The sequence below is a fragment of the Erpetoichthys calabaricus genome, chromosome 3 (genome assembly GCF_900747795.2).
Source record: "Erpetoichthys calabaricus chromosome 3, fErpCal1.3, whole genome shotgun sequence".
Taxonomy (NCBI): domain Eukaryota; kingdom Metazoa; phylum Chordata; class Cladistia; order Polypteriformes; family Polypteridae; genus Erpetoichthys; species Erpetoichthys calabaricus.
The window spans coordinates 175,874,018-175,891,935 of record NC_041396.2 but is presented as its reverse complement, the minus strand read 5'-3'; the positions used below and the strand labels follow the sequence as shown (position 1 = coordinate 175,891,935).

The window sequence follows — 17,918 nt, the reverse complement described above, 5'->3', positions numbered from 1 at the left end:
CAACCCCTGCACAGAGCCTGCCTCAGTTCCAGAAGCAAAGTCCTGTACTTGAATTTAAAAAGCCAGTTTTATTGCTATTGTATCCTAGACATTGTTAAACTCTCTTGCAACAACCAGATGGCATACAGTTTCCTTTATTTTGGAAAACAAATGGAAAATGACTGTGCTATTTCTTTTTTCCATATGGTATATTAATAGCTTTAAAATAGCCATTTTAAGAGCCTTTTCAACTTTTTAGCTGTATGAACCAGCAAGCAGTTTCACACTGTTGGTATAGTTCCATTGCAAGTACAGTGTTTCCAACTGCAACCAAATTGTGACTACTTTTGTGATTGACTAAAACCATAAGTGAATCCTTAAAACACTGATTCATATCATCTCCATTACATTTAATTGAAAAGAGGAAAAGCAATACTTTTTAAATGTTTAGATTGTGTTTGTTCTTTATTTTATTCCTTCACTGCCCACTGTTGCCCCTGCCAAATTGAAATTACATCCTGACTATAAAGTTGGAGACTATGAGTGCATAGAAATACTTTTATGCGGAATCTCACACAATAAAACATGCAAGAGAGAAAACTGGAAAGTTCTGTTAATTACAGTACATTCAATCCACTTGTTCCATGTATTACTTATCATACTAAGCATTAACTTGGCAGTGGTAGAATGAGTTTTCTGAGGCTTAAATTGTGCACTTTTACAACCTTTTCTTTGACTGTTCATGGGCCATACTTGCTTTATGGTTATTGAGTTTATGTGGTCTTTCACCTTGTGGAGATGCATACTTTCAGTTTTTGAATAGTTATTTAAATACTGGGTTAATGCAGCTATGGCATTTTACAATAGTACATGGCTGCAAGGAATGTTAAATAGGTTTTAAAATTTACTGTTGAATCCTGGTGGTTTAAGTTCTCAGTGTGACACATTTGGCATGATGACAGATGAACGACATGACTGAATTTTTTTTTTTTAAACAAAGATTGCATTCATCCTATCTTAAAACATTTTGGGTTGTTAAGAATAAATGGAGTTTGAAGTTGTGGGAATTTGCAAAAAATATATTTCAGTGATAGACGTTTCCTACCATTGCATTTTAAAGTAAAAGTTGTCCAGCATATGAAGACATTTGGCAAATTTAGGTCATGGCACGTTAAGTTTGTTTATATTATTCTCAGTATGTTCAATTGATTTTATGAATCATGCATGCTGTTAGCCAGAACCAGAACTCTTGGTTCACATTTAAAATTAAAATATTTACATATACATTAGTATTCTTTTGTATAGCCAAAAGTGTATTTTTCACGTACATAAATTATGGAACCCTTTCTTGAAAACACACACCCTTCTAGAATTTACATTTATGTTGTGGACAATTTATTCTTGACAAGATTATTCTTAATGTTCTGTAATTTACAAAATAACAGAATGGTGCTTAAATCTGGAGCAAGACATGCTTACGCAATGCTTAGTACTTGAATCGAAAAAATAAAGGTTTGTGGTAATTTAGTAATCCTTGCCTTCTTTTTTCAAATTTGCCTTGCTTCCCAGCATGCATATATTAGGGATATGTATTTAGAGCTGAAGTATTGTCATTAATTCCTTCCCTACCCATCCCTGTTTTCTGGTTTTAAGTTGTGAAAATTTTATTTGACTGGAAATATAAATTAACTGTATTTTTAGTGTAATGAATTCCAAATCATTTTTAGTATTGTCTTATTTACAGAGTGCTTCAATTTTATTTTCTAAAAATTTTATAACTTGACAATACTTCAGTCCGTGTCATTTTTACTGATATCTGTTTTCAGATTTTTAGTTTATCTTTTCCTTCTGAAAATCACTTTCTGATATTAATTGTTTTAACAGTTTGTTTAGGAATTTACACTACCAGTCAAAACTTTTAGAACACCTCAGCTTTTTCAGTTTTTATGGAAATGAATGTAATTTAATGTTTTAATGTTTCATTAAATCAAAGCATAGAATAAGGAACCAATGGCAAATATAAAAGTAAGTCAAGTAATCATTAAGTGTACAACATTTTATTCAAATTTTTGATTAATCAAAGTAGCCATCTTTTGCTAATATAACAGCCAAACACAAATGTGGTATTCTTTCTATAAGGGAAATCAAATATTGGTCAGAAAGATCTTCCCTACAGAATTGAAGAAGTTCCCACAAATGTGTTGCACTTTTAGGTTGCTTTCTGTTCACCCTTCTGTCCAGTCTCAAGATCGATCTTGTAAATCTCTATCCTTCTCTATTACTATATGTAGATTTTTGTTTATCATCGTTTTGGCATCCGATCCAGTAGATGGCACAAATTTGCCTGTTAAGGCGTTCTTTGTTAAAAGCACTTTACTATCTTGTATAAAATGGGTCCTCTTTAACTGAAATCAGCATCTTAGACACTTAAAATAGTGCATTGGTAAAGAACAATTGGATAAAAGCAAAGCCAAATGTAAGCTCTGCAACTCAGATGCTAATTATTGTATCACAAAAAATTTGAGAAATCATTTACCCTGATGACACCCATAAATGCAATCTCAGTTGACATCCAAACAAGTAGAGCCTAAACAATCTACACTGGAGACTGTGTATAGCTCCAAGCTTCAATTTAATTCACCTTGTGCCTAAAAAAAATAACAGAATCTATATAGTTTTTATTTGTAAATAAATCAGACCCTACACCATTGTTGAAAATGAGGGCTTTTGACAAATGATACAGGTTTTTGAGCTGTACTATACTATACCAACCAGAAAGCAATTGAGAGAAGTTATTGTACCAAAGCTTTAGGAAGGTCTTAAAGAAAGAAACTCCCAAGTCTCTCAGGCCAGTGGAGAGAGTAGCCCTAATGTGCAACAGCTGAACATTCAGAGCAGCTGACTATCACACCTTAAAAACAACTGGACACCTGTAGCAGATGTGTTGCAGACAAGAACACTGCCTGCCAGTCACACCAGGAGCAACCTTGCTACCTATGTACAGAACTGCTGAGAAGACTCTGTTGTTCCAAAAACCTTTCTAGCATTCCCAATATGCTGTTCTCTTGCTTGACCACATCAGTCACAAGTTTGTTTTCCGAAGTCCAATAAACGTTGCTTCTTTTTCAGCACATGGCTAGCTGTACTGCTGCAGTGGAAATAGTTTGCAACACGCCTTAGCTAATCGGCAATTGCTGGAATTTTCAGAGCAGCCTGTGATACAAAATTGAGCATATACACAAAGCAGCTGACTTGAAGTAGCTCCATAATAGCGGCATTATCAGTCAAAATGGCCCGTTCTTTTTCCTTAACAAGCATCAGCTCTAGATCCTCATTTTAATGCTTCCTTTTTGTCTTAGGACTGTCAGGACACATTTTCATGACTAATTAAAGCGACTGGTACAAATGAGCAACTTGTAGAATTATAGAAAAAAACGAGTCTTCCTGTTGCATTTTTAATTTTGACTAATTCAAGATTATTTTAAACGTCCAATTAGGGTATAAATTTGGCTAACAATTTAGTTCAGGAGTGTCTACATGGATATTCATAAGACACGAATAGGTTGTTAAATAACATACTTAATATTTAATCAGCAATATTTGATTATTTTATAATATTATTCACAAGATGATATAGATGTTTTATAAAGTAAATGATATTGCATTGTGTTAAAACAAGGAGCCCCTCTCCCTGTAATATGTGTGGACTCTGATGTGGCGATACATATGTTAGTTAAATTATGATAGATTTTGAATGAGTGCAGTGCTGTGAAAAGTTTTTTTTTTTTTTTAATTTTAAAAAGACCATAAAATGAGCAATGATATTTTGTTCCACACCTTCCAAATACAGATGGGGCATCAGTGCTAATACCCAGCTCTGTTCTACAGTGTACTATTGTCCAAGTAGTACTTCAGATAGTGTAGTAACACAGTCTAGTCCAGCTCTGCTTTAAGGAGAGACAGAGGGTTTTTAAGTAATTAACAGAAGTTGGAACACCTGTGCAAATTGTTTGCTTCAACTTGCGAGGCTTAATTAACTTAATTGCTGCAGAACATCTGTAGGCTGTAACCTATTAGTTGTTCCCTGAAGAAGGTCCATTTGTAATATTCTAAAATTTCCTTTTTTAAGTTTTTATTAGCACACACGTTAAATTTAAAGCTCTGCCAGTTTACTACTTACCTTTTCACCATTTTAGGTCATTCATTGCATTTCAACTGATTAAATTTGAAGAAAAACTAGAAAAACTGAGGTATTCTAAAACTTTTAACTAGCAGTGTATATTTTTGTAATTGATGGTATTATTAAGCAAAGATTAAATCTTTTCAAACTTACTCCATGCAGTCCTTACCAATTGGTGCAATATATATAAAATGTTATTATGCATGCCAAACCCTAATCATTAGTCTTTGTACATTGTACTTAAATGTCTTTAATAAAAGATCTCAATTTATGTTATTGAAAAGTTATGTACCGTATAATGGAGTCCATTTGACAATGTAAAATGTTTTGACATCTCACACTTCGCATCAAGTGCTCTTGGTTGATTTACCATTTGAAAACTGGCAATAGTTTTTATATCCATGTTGTGGAATAAAGATCCATAAATAAATTGTAATCAACATTTGAAAATATATTCATGTGATGATTAAGGCAATAACACATCTGTGAAGGCAACAGCCAATCCATGAATTACCAGTTCCATGATGTGCTATATACTGGGTCATTTATGCCACATTAACTAACATGAATGTCTTTGGAATATGGGAGAAAACAGAATAGCTTACAAAATCCACACAGGCTGTATTGAAGCTGATAATTGATATATGGTCCCTTCAAATAGATAAATTTTAATTCACGTTATTGCTAAACCCAGTTTTAGTATTATGGCGAGTCAAAGCTTTTCTTATCAGCATTAGGTGAAAAGACCAGACCCTGGAAGAGTCCTTAGTCCTTCTGAGTCCCTCACAGTGGACCACATAATAATCACTCATTAATCTAACACATGGGCTTGTGGATTATTTGCAAAATCCACCAACTGTGGCCTGGTGAGAATTTGAACGCAGTCTCCTGAAGATGTGAGAGAGCATTGATAATTGTTGTGCAAAAATGAGTCAGTATTTTATACAGTACCTTCAACAACATGCCCTGTTACAAGGTGCTGGCAAGATTCATCATCATTATCATCCTCATTGTAACCTCCACCAGTTTCACAACTATTTTCCTGTTTTATTCAGGTTAACCTCCATTTCTAATTTCTCCACATTTTGTGGTCCTGGGCATTATTTGGGATGAGACCCAGTATTTACATAGCATCTGGCAGCCCAAAAACCCCCCACCCAACCTCAGTTTCTTTGGTCTCCCTCTTGGCCTTATACCATGCTCCTCAATCTATGTACTTCTCTTTACCCAATCATTTTCTGCTTTTCACTCCACATAACTAAGACTCCTTGGTCTGTTTTTCTCCAGCACAACACCTATTGCCTCCACCCTAAAATCTGTCTCATAACTCAGAATTTATTTTCTCTGTATATTCACCTGTTCTTTCTCATATCTGTTTGTTCCAGCTTTGCTTTACGTTTCATTTATAATGACCATGTGTCACTGCCATAGAACCCCTCACACAGTTTTCATTAACTTTATCGTTCAATGCCAGAACAACAACATTTATTTATATAGCATGTTTTCATACAAACAGTGTAGCTCAGAGTGCTTTACAAAATTAAATAAAAGTTAATATAAAACATAAACAAACAAGATTAGGCAATAATAGCATGCAGTATATAACAAAGAAAAAAGTCAAGTTGAATGGCCAGGAAGACAAAAAAAAAAAAAAAAACTGCAATTAGGCTGGAGAAAAAAAAACAAAATTTGCGGGTGTTCCAAAGCAAAAAGAGTGCCCAGCTCCCACTGGGCATTCTACCTAACATAGATGTTCTAAGTCCGTCCTTATGGTTTTCAGGCTTCACATGGAAGAAATTGAAGATGTTGGTGGTCATGTGGACATCTGTGTCACCTGCCACTCAATCCATAAACAGAGGGGGAAGTATGGTACCTTGATCAGGTAAAGGTGGTGCAGATCATCAACACAGAAGAACCAGAAAAGACAACAGAGAAAAGTACAGTTTAGTGGGGAATTGCAGAACCCAAAGGATAATGATAATTCAATGCCCATATAAACTAACAGGGATACAAATAAAATGTAGCTATGAAAATGCCATTTTAAAATAACTGGTTTTTAGCAATTTTTTAAAATTGTTCTACAGTATTAAATTAACCTGGTGAATTTCTTTTGGTAAAGTATTCCCAATTTTAGGTGCATAACAGCAAAAAGCCACCTAACCACTTCTTTTCAGGTTGGCTCTTGGAATTATAAGCAGACCTGCATTTGAAGATCTGAGGTTATGACTTAGAGTATAAGGAGACAAATATTCCAAAATATAGGATAGGGTGAGATTATTTAAGGCTTTGTAAACTAGTAGTACTTTAAAGTCAATTCTAAGTGACACTGGTAACCAATGTAACAACACTAAAACTGGTGAGATGTGCTCAGATTTTCTTTTTCTAGTTAAGATTCATGCTACTGCATTCTGCACTAATTGTAGCCGATTGATGTCTGTCTTAGGTAGTTCTGCAAGGAGTGCATTACAGTAATCTAATTGACTGAAAACAAAAGCATGAACAAATTTTTCAGCATCTTGTAGAGTTATAAGAGGTCTGACTTTAACTATATTCCTTATGTGAAAAATATGCAATCCTAGTGATCTGATTAATATGTGATTTAAAGTTTAGGTCAGAATCAATAGTTACCCCTAAATTCTTTACCTTTGACTTGACTTTTAAACCTAACTGATCAAGTTTATTTCTAATACCCTCACTATAACCATTTTTGCCAGTCACTAAGATTTCTGTTTTCTCCTTAATTAGTTTGACAAAGTTGCTGCTCATCATTTCGGAAATACAAGTAAAACACAGGATCAGAGAGCCAAGAGCATCAGAGTCAAAGGAAGCATATACATTGAAAAGAGCAGTGGACTCAGAATAGATCCTTGTGCTACACCATGTAAAATGTCGTGTGTCTCCAAGGTATAATCACCACAACTACGAATTTTCTACCTGTTAAGTAAGACTGAAACCAATTTAAGACATTGCCAGAGAGGCTCACCCATTGACTTGGCAATTTATAAGAATACTGTGATCAATGGTGTCAAATGATGCACTTGGGTCTAAAAGAACAAGAACTGATATATGGCCTCTGTCCGTATTAACCCACAAGTCATTTACTACTTTAACCAGTGCAATTTCTTTACTGTGATTTGTTCTAAAACAAGACCCCTATAACTAATGATGCATTCACTATGTCAAGTACATTATCAATTAGCACAACAGAGACTGCTTTGAAAAAGTTTGTTTGTATTGGGTCAAATACGCAGGTAGAGGGTTTCAGTTGAGGAATTATTGTACTGTATGTAGTTTGGGTAGATGTATTCTGGGGAAATAATTTAACTCTTTAAAATGGAATACTGCAGTTCAGTCAGAATAACTTTGGGAGGATGTACTATTTTATTTCTAATGTCATTAATTTTGTGTTTAAAAAATATAGTGAAAGCCTCACAAGTTTCACTAGTAGTTTTTATAAGGCATTTCATTGAGTGAGCTGGGTTTAGAAAGCAATCAATAGTTGAGAATAAAGATCTTGGATTGCCAGCATTATCGTTTATAATTTTAGAGAAATAGGACTCCCTCTGAAGGCGGACTGTGCTGTTATAGTTAGTTATTTTAGCCTTCAGTATTTCATAACGGACTATCAATTTTGTTTTTCTGCATTTGCACTCAGTTCTCTGACATGTTCGCTTTAAATCAGACGCTATTTGGGTTTTCCAGGGTATAATATTCCTGGAGGATTTCTAAACTATCTTTTCAGGGGTGACTATGTCAGCTGCAGCTCTCACCTTAGCATAAAAATTTTCCACCATGCTATTAACATTGTTAGCATTGTTGAGTTAATTACTACAAGCAAACTGATTGTTTAGAATATTAGCAAACTTTGAACCTGCAGATCCTTGCTGTTACTGCTGAGCCTGCACCATTATCTGCACTCAGCATGTTACGTAATTATCAGAACTTCCCTGCTTTCTCCAAAAAACCTCTATTGCTGCTATCTAAATTTTCACTTGTTATATCCACAGTCTACACCCCTCATGCGCATTCTACAAATAATGGTCACACTCATTGTCTGCTGATTACCCTTTACATCACTACATCTTTCATGCACCCTCGTGCATTGAACTGAGTTTCTTCTAACATCCTTACTTTACATGCCACATGGCCTTGTACCCACCTCTTGTACCCGGCTCTTTCACCTCCAACCATCACCTTGGTGTTTCCTGCATTTGCCTCAAGAACTTTTGCTTCTAAACTGACTTTCTAGTATCTCCTAATTCAGTCCTGATTTACTTTTTAACATGAATATGAGATTATTGACGTACAAGAGTTCCCATGGAAGTCCTTCATGCACTTCTCAGGTCACCATGTCCATCACTATCATAAAAAGTGGAATATTCACTATAGTTCTAAAGGACAGCATTGTGCAATAAACCTTTTTAATCTTTGAATAAAATGTTTATAATTTGTCAAAGTAATAATTAGCCAACTAACTGATTAGCAAAATAGTTGTTAGTTGCAGCCCTGTTCCTAGAATCAATGAACCGATGGAAGACCTGGTTAGTGGCAGAAGAGATGAAGGAGAGGTAGATCATGCAAGATGTGAGAGAGTAAAAGGATTATAGCATGGAATATTGCGAGTATGATGAAAAAATCGGGGAAAGTGGACACACACGCAAAGAACAAACAAAATGACAAACACAAGAAGAGCAGATGTGTCTTACCAAGATTAAAGAATAGTATTAAATATTTAAAATATGCCAAAACAATAATCTGTGCTTCTTCCCTACTCGTATGTGGTACATTTTGCTATATTGTGTTAATGGGGATTGGTGATAGAGATTGTACAAATGTAAGGATTGTAAAGTTAATTAAGTCCTCCAAAAATGTATACGTCTCTAAATTTACTCAGAAATCTGCAGTCAGTGAACATCCAAAAAATATAAAGCTGAAAACTGTAAAGGGTCCAAAAAGGTCAATATATTCAAAGTCTGTGTGTTTAGATTGTTTTTTTCACCTTCTACATCCCAAAGACATGATTGTTTGGTTAATTGGCAGCTTGGAATTGGCATACTGTGTGAGTGTTCTCTGTGATGGACGGGTGTCCCATTCAAGGTTAGCTGTTGTCATGGCTCAGATACATGAACTGATATTTTAAGTTTCTTGCTATACTGTCAGGATATATATTGGCCATACTGAGTGTGAATTGTTTTAAGCAAGTTTGAAAATGGATAGATTGATGGACTTCTTTCTGACTTACAGGACGGCAATTACAATTCTAATTTCAAGTTATATTATTTTCATATGACTAACCACATGATAATCCAAGTGAACTGTTCTGATTTTGTCTCCTTAAAACTAAATCATTTGATAATGAGACCCTTCAATGCTTAAACATACTGCTAACATTGTAGTAAACCAACCTCCTGAGATTTCTGATCATTAATGAAAACAAATTTAAAAAAGAGACTATAAATTGTTTATAAGATGGGAATTCACCCATTTTTCTATACCTTATAAATGCATCACCTCTCACGGTGTTGCTGCAGTAGTCCATGTATATCAAATTTTAGCACCATTTTTGACAAATTAGCTTACAGTCTTAGTTCATACTTTATTTTTCTCCTTTGTTCAGATGTTGAAAGGTAGGAAATACAACATTCTGTTTCACATTTCTTGTTTTAAATGCATGTAACATAAAGAAGCTGCTCAGTCACTTAATAGGAACATGAAAAAGAGACTGAAGATGATAAATTTTGTGTTAGCACAGTGAGGTTGTCTTCAACATTTTACTTTTTTTCTCCAATTCATGTAATGAATTGATTACATGTAATGTAATGAATGATTACATTTCTTCAGAAGTTTAGGTCATTTAGAAAATGAAAACTTTTTGACAATAAATAGAAATATATTTAAAAAATCCAAACAACAGAGATATGTCTTGTTATATCTGTACCAAATTCATATTAAATTTAGCCCATTTTCTCTTGTAGTATTTTAGAGTTTGTCAAAATTAATTTAACAATTGCTTTATATATTTATCAGTTGGTATATGTTGTTTGTTAGGAATTTGCTAAATTAAATTTATTACATATCTGTGCATGACTAATAGACTTGGGTTTGTCCTTTTTATGGTAGGTATTAATTTTCAACATGGATCTTTCCTTCTCTACAAAATTATTTTTTAAAGAATTGTATGTTTAGGTTACTTTTGCAGAAATGTCATTTTTCGAATACACTGAAATGTACCTTGTATTATGGTACTCATTTAGCAGATTGTGTTTTCTATATTAGGGCTCTAGTAAGATGTTGAATGTCACCATTTCATTATATTCAGACCATCCCCTTAAACACCGTTTATCAGTAGTCTTAAATGTCCATCTTCAAAATTGTGGATTCCTTTTTTAACACACACTGAGAAAATGTGTCCTTTCTTCTAAAAAAGATATCACAGACCAGACAATTAAGTGAAGCTGTGTTTGCTGTCTTCTTGTAACAACCCTATAGTGTAAGAACCCTTAAATAGTTACCACCATCAGCTTTGGCCTCTTAGCAAACAAGTCTGTCCTAACACGTGGCACAAAATGGCAGAGCAGACAAGGTATCTATTCATGGTGTGGGAGGGGACAGTGTGCAGGGAGGGGGTGACGGCAGAATATGACAATGTTGACAGGCCAGCATTTTTTGAGTTAAATCTTTGCAGCTGTCCCTCTCTCTGTCTCTCTCTCTCTCTCTATCTCTCTCTCTCTCTCTCTCTCTCTCTCTCTTTCCTCCTCCTCCAAAGTGTGCTCTTATGTTTTGTTTTTTGTCCTCTTTCTCTCTCTCTCTCTCTCGCTTTTTCTGTCTCGCAGCTATTTCGCTTGGGTTATAGAAATTCCAAAATCCCTGCAGCAGCAGTCACACCTTTTGTTTCAGACCTGTGTGACTTAATATTTGTTATGTCTTTTGTCCAGCAAGCACTGAACATCAGAGGCGTAGATCTGTTCAAGACCTTCCTACAATTGGGACTGAATCCAGTCAGGTAAGAGAGATTTAAACCTGAAACTAAGGCAAGCTGCATAATGATAACATTATTGTAACACAGAATATAAATAGATCCATATTTTTATTAATTGTTGCAATTAATATTTGTTATTCTTTGTTCTTACTAAAACAAGTTAATATTTAAATTCTCAATGTTTTTTTTTTTTAATTTTCCATTTCAAATAGCCTTTGTTATTCTTTTTGGCATTGTTTTGTTTGCACAGTAGTGTTATTAAAATTTCCAAAGAATTAAATTATTTTTATTGGAATGACTGTCTGTATGATCTGTATGTTGCCCTGTTAATACAAGCACGTGAAATCTTCTGGAGTGACAACACTTGTTGCATTCAGAAGTTGCTTAAATGTCTTGGAATGTAGCATCTGTCAAGTTGTGTTCAGGAAGGCTGAGAAACCTCTGGGGTCTGGTAGCTGTAGATGAGATTGATGTTGTGCCAAAGCATTAAAAAGCCTCAGGGACAACCTTGAAATATATTACATTCTTTATATGTTTCATCATCCTTTTTTGTTTGTTGGGTGTGCAGTCTTTAAACTCTTTAACATTACAAGAATATCGGAATGTAGTATTGTGACCATTGGTGCTATAGTGCATTTTGGTAGCATTTAACAAACAATACAAGTAGATTTATGAGGTCTAATAGAATGGGAATTAAATGTTTTTAAGTATGTACTTAAAATTACATTATTAAAGCAGGTTCATATCTGTTGTGTTCTTGACCATTACAATAAACATTAGGACATTATAGTTGTTGTATATCCAAACCAACCAGATAAGTCACATTTTAGTTCACATTATTTTCATGATTTTGTTTTTTAATTTTCGCTTAGAAAATACCCTGTAAAGAACTGATAGTTTCATTATTTAAAATTCTCAAACGTTCTTGATCCAGTTCAGGTTACGGGGTACTGGAACCTATCACAGCAGCTTTGAGTGCAAGGCAGGAATCCATCTCAGTCAGAGAAAATTTATATACAGAATTTTGACACGTACTGGCATGAAAAGTTATGAAAATAGATTCAGCTGTGACGGATAAAAACCATGAGGGGTACTTGGCAGGGTAGGGAGCCCTGGGCTTTTTAATCATCGTTCAGAATCAAGTTGAACTGAGGGAGTCACAGAAAACTATTATGCAGTGTGCAGTATCTAGTAAGTAAACTTTAAATTACCAATTCACAAGAACAGTAAATATTCCACAGAACGACAGAAATAGCATCTGTGATTTTATCTTGTATTTAAACGTCTACGCGTGGAAGTGTGTGTGTCGGTACATCCAGCCCGGAAGTGCAAGGTTGCACGGAAATGCGAGGCTACAGCGTGAAGCTCAAAGAAAGTGACTGTCGCCAAAGTGAAACCGCTGCCGCTAATGCACAAGCGAGGTGAGCACATTGGCAAAACGAAACCTCTGAGGAGAGAAAAACTTGCTTAGTCGCTGATAGACAATGGAGACCAGCAGGTCGGGAAAATGAAACTGACGAAAAAAAGAGAACCTTGCTTAGCCACAAATGCACAACCAATGCGATTGATTGATTGAAGTACCAGAATCCATGGTTTCTAAGAGCCTGGGCTTTTTACAGCACTATCTGAGAAATAAACTGAAACATTTTTCACTTGTGGCTTGCCATCTGTAAAGTAAAGGTTTTGTTGATCAGTACTTTCAACTTCAGGCTTTTGAAATTGATATACAAGAAGTGCAAACAGACCACAACTTGTCATGGACTGGCATTAGACCAAAAGTACACCCTGGAATTTGACTTCAGTGTGTGGTGCTGTATCAGCTATTGCATGCATCTGTCTGTTACATGCAGCTTCCCATCACTTCTGAACAGTCTGAAATTCAGTAAGGGAACATCTGTACCTGATATATCTGCCATGTGCCCTGGAGATCTGATAAACTGCAGCTCTGGAAGTTGCCCAGGACTCTTGTTATACCCTTCACATTCAAAAGTGACATTGTAATTTAGCAGTTGAACAAGCTCATCATCTCCATATGTGTCACTAAAACTAGAATCTATCAAGCTGTCACCATAAATTACTGAAGAACAGCCACTGTTCTTATCACAAAATGAATTTCTTTGTTACTCTCTACTACAATAGCCCATATTCAACTCTCCTGCTACTGCAAATGCTGTTTAAACAGTCAGCCTCCATCAGTAATTATTGTTCACTGGAGACATGTAAATTCAGATATGATGGTGTGTGCACAACTAGCATCAAACGAGGTATCTAAGTGATAATAGTAAAGGTTTAAAGAGAACTCAGTCCTAGCTGCAGAACAAAGAACATATATTTATTTATATATCTTTTTAATTTTGGAAACACTGCAGCACAAATTAGTTCGTATATAGGACCAATCATGGCGACAACTGAAAGTTTTTTTTGTAATGTGTCATTTTGTGTTAATCTTTTCAGCAACTGAATAGTTTTAGTTTCTCATCACGGTTTTTTAAATTATTTTTTATTTCTTTTCAAGAAAATGTTTTTTTTTATAGTTTTCATCTTCATTTTAGTTTTCATTTATGATATAAATTTTAATTGATTTTATACAATTACATGAAAATTTCAGATGTATTAATAATTTTAAGTCAATTATTATATGTTCCCTATATGCGAGTACAGAATGTAACACTGTTTTTCAACAATTACTTTAACGATCCTCTCAACAGGCAATAAATTAGTTAGTTAATTGTTAGTTACTGTAAAATGTATGTATAGGTTACGTTTCTCAGGACACAATACAGGTACTTGTCGACTTACGACCGCGATTGGTTCCGACTGACTGGTTGTAAGTCGATCTGGACGTAAGTCGGCCTATGTTAATTTAAGGTAAGAATATTAGACTGGGTAATAATATTGTAATCATCTTAAAGTAATATTTTATCAACATTTTCTTACTTTCTAAGACAAACACAGCATACTACAGTACAATTTGTTTAATATGTGGAAAACGTACAAAACAAGAAATACTGTACTGTACATTTAATTCCTGGCACCACTGGTGCTTGGCTGCGGGTTGTCGATATCGCCTTCATCAGATCAGGCGAGGCTGCGGACGGGGTGATGGGAGGAGTTGCTCTTTTCATAAACATAGTGAGCTTCGTCTGAATTGTTTGGTTTTTTTTTCTCTTCATAAATTTCGCAATAAGGACGAAATGTGTTGCGTGCCATCCGTTCAATCCTCGCAAATCGTTCAATATTTGGGTCCATTTTTTCAAAATGAGCGAGGAGTTTATTCAGTAGATAAATCTTCTGACAATCCCTTTGTGGTGAACATTGTTTGTGGCACCTCCTCCTCTTCGTCTTACTCCAATTCTCTTGTTTCTTCTTCCGCCACTCTTTCTTCTTCCAATTCTATCAGCTCTTCATTCATAAGTTCACCTGATTCCCGGTCTAGCAACTCCTCGACATCTTCCATTTCACATTCCAATGAAAGGTCTTTTGACAGTTTCACTATTTCTTCACGAATCTCATCAAGTTCTTGTTCACTGTTAAATCCAGCAAAAGTATTTACATAACGCTTAACACACTTCTTCCATACGCCATTCATACACTGTGAGTCGACATTTCTTGCGGGGAGGGCTTCTGTTTTCTCTGATCTGAGTTCACCTCTGTTATAGCGCGTCTTTATTTGAAAAGAGCAGTGTCAGATCGGGGCGAGCATGAACGCTAACTTTGACAAGCACTATAAATTTACAATGGTTGTTACAGACGTAAATCAAATGTATGTTTTTATTGTATAATATTAACAATAACAGCAGCTCTCTACTCAAAGCGGTAAACTCGAGAAGCTGCTAGCATCGAACCCAGAAGCTCTTGATTGGGAGTCAGCAGTTGTGTGTGGGAACTGTTAACATTTGAATGTGATGATTGTATATAAAACTTGTGCACGAACGAGACTGGGATAACTGTGGATGTGGATGTGAGTGGTGTGTGTGACTGAGAATGACTGGTGTGAAGCCTGAAGTCCAAATATCAAATAAACACTTTCACAAGTACAAGTATAACAGAACAAGTGCGCTTTTATTCAAGAAGAAAAAAGAAAGCAGGTTGCGGTAAGCAGTTGATGCGACTGCTTGCGTAGTGCAATCCTAAGAACTGCCCAATCAAGAGCTTCTGGGTTTGATGCTGGCAGCTTCTCAAGTTTGCCGTTTTGAGTAGAAAGCTGCTATTAGTGTTAATATTATAGGGTTATATGTTAGGGTTATATTATTATCGAAAATTGCCAAAACAACAAGACACAAACGCACGTGGGGCAACACTGCTGCGTATATTTTTACTGCTGCATAGCGAGACTTGAGAGTGCGGGAAACTGGCGCTGCCAACAGCTGGTGGGGGAAACAGTCAAACGCGTCGTAAAGTCGAACAGTCGTAACTTGCATAGGTCGTATGTCGACGAGTACCTGTATATGGGTGAAAGGACTGGACCCTTGTGGCAACTCTCTTCCCCCATTAAAAAAGAAAAAATAATCTTTTATTAACAAAAGGAACAAAATAGAGGGAATACACAGTGGTCTAGATAACTTAAAAAAAAAAAAAAAGTGTATAATTTTTTGCCCACCACAGTACTAAACTAAAAAAAAAAACCTTTCCCCAGCTTCCATCCCTCAGTATGCTCACCAGATCCCATTTTCTTTACCTCATCACAGTTTAGTGAATTGTCTCAATCTCCTTGCTCCTCTCCTTTAAGTCTCTACTTGGCTAGTATTGAAGCTATTCAAGGGGTCATCGCCAGCAAAGCCCCAGTGTAACTTAAGGGGTCAGTTTCATCCTTCCATTTACTCCAAGAACACCAAGCTAGAACTCTGGTACCTCCCAAAGTCCCTGCATCCTTAAGCCTTCTGTTGAATCCCCAGCTACATATCTGAAGGACAGCATTATCCCATATGTTCCTTTCTGAGACCGTGTGTCCTGAAGTAGCCAGGAGACGATGCCACTCATAATGTTCCCTTGTTGGCCTCACTTGTTATACAAACTCAGGGTCAGAAAGCACTGACAGTAGCTGGATTGCCTTTTTCCTAGTTTCTGAGCAGTCTCTTACTCTCTTACTCACACAGCCAGCTGTATACTGGTCCCTGTCTTCACATATTTGGCATGTGCAGGACCTTTCCTGCTCCCAGTCTCAATTTCTCTTTCTCCCACTCTCTCCCCCATCTCCTGCTGTCTGTGGACCTTGCCCCTATAATGTGCAACCTCTTGCCAGTCACCATCCTATCAAAGTTGGATTTGATCAGGCTAATCAGCATTCAATAGAACAGTACAATAAAGGAATGTTTTGGAATCATATAACTTACACAATATCATGTTTATATGTTTTTTTTCTTGGAGTTACACCTCCAGGAATGGAAATATTTGAAGTTCCACCATTTTTTTTACAGTCTTAAACTGTCAAGTACTGAATTCTTAACACTAGAATTACCAGAGCCTACGAAAAAACTCATAGATCTGGCCCACCTTAAATCCGTTTGCACTTCTCCCTCAGCATCTTTTGTCCTGTAAATGTGCCGATTAAGACAAGCAGCAAGCAGCCTGCTATTCCATCCCCCACCGCCGCAGACCATGCACAATGTTCTCCCAGCTCATGCCTTCATTGATTATCTGGGAGTGAAGTGCTGGAGTTTTAGAATGGAAATAGTAGATCGTTATTTGGAACACATGCATTTCATGTGTGTTCCGTTTCTATAATAATCTGTGTAAACACATTGTTAAAACAGAAACGTTTGTCATATTTTGTAGTAAATGATAAAATGTTGGCATAAACTATATAATGTGTGAAGCCTGAAGTCCAAAGATCAAATAAACACTTTCACAAAAGGTTCAAGGACGATACAACAGCTTCCATGGTGTAGCGGTAAGATTTGCTGACTTGTAATCAAGAGTCCCCGGTTCGATCCCGTCTGTCTCCTGTATTTGCTGTTTTCAGTAGTGAACTGCTCTTATTGTTAATATTATGCAGTACACACATACATTTGGTTTGCGTCTGTAACAGACGGTGTATATTTATAGGACTTGTGAAAGTTACTGTGTTTTTTTCACTTTTATTCTCTCAGTCATGATCGCAATACATACTACCGCCCTAGGGATCTGACGCTGTTAGTTTTTATTTGAAACTGGGAGTAACTGTAGATGTGAGTGGTGTTTTGAGGCAATGGAACTGGACATTCTCTGATCTGGAGGGATAAAAGCTGACACACAAACGCTGGTGAATCGGCCTTCTTCGTATCTCACTGTCGCTTGATTTTTTTTTTATTCAGTTTTATTGAGTGTTCCTGCTCACGCTGAATTAGTATGCACCTTATGGTTTATGATGTCAAAAAAAAAGAGAGACATAGGTACAGTTAGGTCCATAAATATTTGGACAGAGACAACTTTTTTCTAATTTTGGTTCTGTACATTACCACAATGAATTTTAAATGAAACAACTCAGATGCAGTTGAAGTGCAGACTTTCAGCTTTAATTCAGTGGGGTGAACAAAACAATTGCATAAAAATGTGAGGCAACTAAAGCATTTTTTTAACACAATCCCTTCATTTCAGGGGCTCAAAAGTAATTGGACAATTGACTCAAAGGCTATTTCATGGGCAGGTGTGGGCAAGTCCGTTGTTATGTCATTATCAATTAAGCAGATAAAAGGCATGGAGTTGATTTAAGGTGTGGTGCTTGCTTTTGGAAGATTTTGCTGTGAACAGACAACATGCGGTCAAAGGAGCTCTCCATGCAGGTGAAAGAAGCCATCCTTA

At 36.0% G+C, this 17,918-nt stretch overlaps 1 protein-coding gene across 5 annotated transcripts in view; it reads left to right on the top strand.

The window, feature by feature from the left end:
• map3k7 (mitogen-activated protein kinase kinase kinase 7) overlaps positions 1–17,918 on the top strand; it is a 147,882-nt gene that overhangs the window by 103,517 nt on the left and 26,447 nt on the right. For 4 of the 5 annotated variants that reach the window (XM_051925451.1, XM_051925450.1, XM_051925452.1 and 1 more), the window contains one exon: positions 11,095–11,162. In XM_051925451.1, the coding sequence (XP_051781411.1) occupies positions 11,095–11,162 (68 nt within the window). Of the gene's footprint in view, positions 1–6,953; positions 7,064–11,094; positions 11,163–17,918 lie in introns of those variants that run through there. The other variant, XM_051925454.1, reaches the window with a different exon arrangement.